Below are 5,000 nucleotides of genomic sequence, written 5' to 3'. Positions count from 1 at the left end.
ACACTGCAAATAGTAAAATGCATTTCAGAATCGAGCGTCCTAACGTTAGTAATTTATTCAGGTAAAAACAAATAGGCTTCAATTGATCAAATTTGGAATCACGTAATTACTAAAATAAAGTATCTGAAATTGTCCAATATCTTAGGCACAAGGATTAGTAACTATACATTATTATAAACTGCTTTCCTCTTCCTGTAAAGATGGCGAATCCTTATCAATATTGGGATGGAGAAAAACAATGAATGTCTCAAATAAGACCAGCCATGAAATAGGGAATACAAAACCCTCCTTGAAAATTGTACAAAATTTTATCTAAACTGTTCTTACTCAAAAGTACCAATGATCGTCACGTTAATGGTGATTTTAATGGTGAGCTGAAAACTGTCGATTTGGAATCTATCCATATCTATGACATTTTTCTAAATCTACAATTTCAGAATACAGACACCATGTGAAATCTATTGGATTTCATTTGCATCATGAGGCTCATTCTGTAAAAAAAAAACTCTAAGAATTAAATTGTTATAGTTATTAAACTTTGTGTTTTTTAAAGAAAGATGTCCAAAAAAAAGAATGAATATATCTTTTATTTATTTTGATGCAGCTTTCATAATTTGTAATGAAAAATGATACAGAGGATCAAAAACTTACCAGTAATAAATATAAAGTAAAAAATGAGATAAATACAATTTCTAGTATACTTGAGCATGCGACAGAAATAAACAAACTCTATACTTTATTCTACCCCTCTTCCTAAATAATAACATGTAATGATATCCAATTTACAATAATAGTGTGGGATTACCAAATTTTAAGCTTCACTAAAATTAGATTTTTTTAAATGAATATCATTTAACTATTTTTGAAACTGCCGTTTATTTAAGGATGACAAAATCATAATCGATTGAGGGGTAGAATAATAGATTTCTTACACTCTTTCGTTTCGGAATTCAAACTTTGTTTCCAACGCGCACTCGAAAGATCGTGCAGCAGTTTGCAACAAGTTCGGAATTCCAAAATGCAAGAGTGTAAAAATCAAATAATATCGCCTTACAATTCCAATTCCGATGAAGCAGAGTTGAATGACGTCAGTGTATGCCACAGAGTAGAGGCCCCCAAAACATGTATAGATAATGGCGACAGAGGCCGATAGAATGATAGAAATGGTTGAGTTTATATCTAGAATAATCGCAACAGTTGCTCCTGAAAAAGAAAGAAAAAAAACACGAAAATAAAATTTTTTTAAAAACCCCTAAAAACTAAACAAAATTTGAATAATATTACTTTACTTTATGTAACACAAGAAGTAAGAATCCGAGGTTTGATCTGCATTCAAAGAAGGCAAATGCCATGGGATGATATCTCCCTCCATCAAAACCTGGGTCTCCGCGTGAAGTCCCGGGTTTGAGAGGTTTCACCAAGGTGAGAATCATTTAAATCGATCTATATTTGAATGACGAGGTTTCTGGCAAATTTTTTAAATACATGTATTTCCAGGGGACGGCAGTTTACTGGTTAAAACCAACGACCTTTTATGTCGATTTCAGAAACTTTTTCCATTGCCCTCAAGGAACATATAACCTCAATTCAAGTCTTTTTTTTTGTTTACTGATATAACTAAAAGACCGTGGAATCGTGATAAATTCAACACCACCAGACCAGAAAATTTGGTTGACTTAAATCAAGGTTGACTCTATCCTTTATCAATGGAACGCAGATAAAGAATAGAAAATATGGTATCAACGAGAGGTGTTAAGTTTAAGTAGAAGTTCACTTTAACAGTATTGACTTTATGCGGAATTTCTTGTAGTCAAATGGAACGGAAGGTTCAAATTAATTAACAAAGACAAATGATGTGGACGTGTCGGGTTTCCCCTTTGTCAACAAAACTCGTGGTTGTTTTATCTATTCGCTTATCTCTCATTTGTCTTGAGTTTTTTAATCCATCGTGATTTGCTGACAAAGGGAAAAACCGAGACGTCCATATCACATGCCTCCGTTAATTATATTGAAACTTCATTCCATTTGACTATTTTTGTTATTTTTTTTCAAGCGTCAAGCAGCATTATTTGCTTATATCCAGAATTCTTTTTACTGCAAATACAAGCATCCAAGTTACCCCAGCATAATATCGCTGTTAAGACGATGTGTGAAATATCTCTATTTCAGCAGACGAGCGTTTGAGCTTTTTTAGCTTTTTATATGGCGCAAATTCCACTTAACGTGCTCAAAAACGCTTTAAAGGGGTCCGTGGCCAACAGCAACACTTAACATGTAGAACGAGACATGAAGCCTGTTAGACGATGTTACATTTTTTCCGACATAGACAACGCTGTTAAGGGCCAAGTACTTGATTAGCATTTGAGTGCGGTGATGGAATGTGAGTAAAGAGCCTTTTCCATGGACTCAACTGGGCGCCGTTCGGTGGGACTCGAACTTTGTGCCTTCCGCTCCGAAGGCAAGTATCATAACACTCGACCACGTAGCCTCGCGTAACACAATCCTTCAACCGTTAGTGTCGTAGGTACTTATCTGATATTATTAAAGGCTGAATAAAGGAATTATCATTGAAATGCCTTATACGATAGTTTATAATTACAAAATATCATATAGATGGATTGTATTGTATCATTCACAGACAGTTTTACCCATTTTTGAATGTAAAGGAAAAATATATCAATACAACAAGGTAAAGTCAAATTTACTATCATAGAATACTGAAGTTATTGAAAATTGTTCATGATCGAATGAATCATAAATGCACAAAGTTCATAGTATAATGAAACATTACTGTTATCCTTTCTTTAAAAAATATAACCGTGTGGAGAACATTGTGCCATTTGAGTCAATAAAAAAAATTATACGGTGCACAACTCTACTGAAATATTTGAAAATTAGAAATGTATTTTTACAGATAGATAAACAGATAACTTGATTTCCTTTTAATTCAGAAAAGTGAGTGGAGCAGGCACTTATGTTGGTAACAACAAGATATGAAGTGAGTAGAAAAGTGCCAGAAGACAATAGAGAATAAAAAATTTTTCGCGGCGGTGGTGGGGTGTGAACCTGCGACCTTATTGGTACGACAACTCCGCCTGGCAGATGAGAGCGTGGCTCTACCGTCTGAGCTATCCACGAACACAAAATATTCGTATCAAACCCAAGTCATATTTCTAAAGCCTTCTCTCACCCACTACTGGAGATCGCCGGCTCGTTCGCGCGCCACCATCGCGAAGTTTTTGACCAGCAGTTAAGCTTAATAGTCAATATTCTCAACACAAACACATAACATAGAAACGATTGAGACATTGAGTATGCTCCGGTATATGGGGTGAATTTTTTAATTCAGAAAAGTGAGTGGAGCAGGCACTTATGTTGATAACAACAAGATATGAAGTGAGTAGAAAAGTGCCAGAAGACAATAGAGAATAAAAAAATTTTCGCGGCGGTGGTGGGGTTTGAACCTGCGACCTTATTGGTACGACAACTCCGCCTGGCAGATGAGAGCGTGGCTCTACCGTCTGAGCTATCCACGAACACAAAATATTCGTATCAAACCCAAGTCATATTTCTAAAGCCTTCTCTCACCCACTACTGGAGATCGCCGGCTCGTTCGCGCGCCACCATCGCGAAGTTTTTGACCAGCAGTTAAGCTTAATAGTCAATATTCTCAACACAAACACATAACATAGAAACGATTGAGACATTGAGTATGCTCCGGTATATGGGGTGAATTTTTTAATGTTGGTAACAACAAGATATGAAGTGAGTAGAAAAGTGCCAGAAGACAATAGAGAATAATAAAATTTGTTTGATACGAATATTTTGTGTTCGTGGATAGCTCAGACGGTAGAGCCACGCTCTCATCTGCCAGGCGGAGTTGTCGTACCAATAAGGTCGCAGGTTCAAACCCCACCACCGCCGCGAAAATTTTTTTAATTCTCTATTGTCTTCTGGCACTTTTCTACTCACTTCATATCTTGTTGTTACCAACATAAGTGCCTGCTCCACTCACTTTTCTGAATTAAAAAATTCACCCCATATACCGGAGCATACTCAATGTCTCAATCGTTTCTATGTTATGTGTTTGTGTTGAGAATATTGACTATTAAGCTTAACTGCTGGTCAAAAACTTCGCGATGGTGGCGCGCGAACGAGCCGGCGATCTCCAGTAGTGGGTGAGAGAAGGCTTTAGAAATATGACTTGGGTTTGATACGAATATTTTGTGTTTGTGGATAGCTCAGACGGTAGAGCCACGCTCTCATCTGCCAGGCGGAGGTGTCGTACCAATAAGGTCGCAGGTTCAAACCCCACCACCGCCGCGAAAAAAATTTTATTCTCTATTGTCTTCTGGCACTTTTCTACTCACTTCATATCTTGTTGATTTCCTTTTATAATTTAAAGTCAGTTTAAAAGTCCGTTGAGTCAAACAGATATCATAAAATATGTACCGATGACACTAATACTCTCAAAAACAATCAATTTCGACACTGTTAAAAGTTGTCAGTTTGGCGTTTTTACACAAATCGTTGCATTCGAAATAATGTATTCACTTAATAACTTTAAGGATTTCAGATCAACACTGTTTTCAACAGTTTTCATCTATTTATGACATCAAGTATTATTATTGTCCCTTTGATGCTTTCAATGTGATGGTTTCGGGTGGATAATACCCAGGTTTAACTTCTTTGGTAATAAATTAAAATAATAATAATAATAATAATAATAATAATAATAATAATAATAATAATAATAATAATAATAATAATAATAATAATAATAATAATAATAATAATAATAATAATAATCTAAAAAACGAAATTTAAAACCAGAAAATAGAAGTTGCATTGAAGGTAAAATAAGGTTTTAGAAAGACCTTATTAAATGTTATGAACAGTCACGTGGCTCCGTAGAGCAGTGGATAAGCTGTCAGACTCTAACCTTGAAAGTATTGGGTTCGATCCCATTGTGGACATTTTTTAAAAAGTTTACTTTACTG

General features: G+C 35.4%; 1 protein-coding gene across 2 annotated transcripts in view; it reads right to left on the bottom strand.

Moving 5' to 3' along the window:
• LOC144973063 (high-affinity choline transporter 1-like) overlaps positions 1-5,000 on the bottom strand; it is a 28,506-nt gene that overhangs the window by 8,318 nt on the left and 15,188 nt on the right. For both annotated transcript variants that reach the window (XM_078915044.1, XM_078915045.1), the window contains exon 5: positions 1,055-1,203. In XM_078915044.1, coding sequence (XP_078771170.1) covers positions 1,055-1,203 — 149 coding nt within the window. The remainder of the gene's footprint in view (positions 1-1,054; positions 1,204-5,000) is intronic.

The sequence above is a fragment of the Berghia stephanieae genome, chromosome 5 (genome assembly GCF_034508935.2).
Source record: "Berghia stephanieae isolate SIO BIC M18660-M18661 chromosome 5, UCSD_Bste_1.3, whole genome shotgun sequence".
Lineage (NCBI taxonomy): Eukaryota > Metazoa > Mollusca > Gastropoda > Nudibranchia > Aeolidiidae > Berghia > Berghia stephanieae.
The sequence above is the reverse complement of the archived record's forward strand: the minus strand, read 5'-3'. Positions and strand labels throughout refer to the sequence as shown.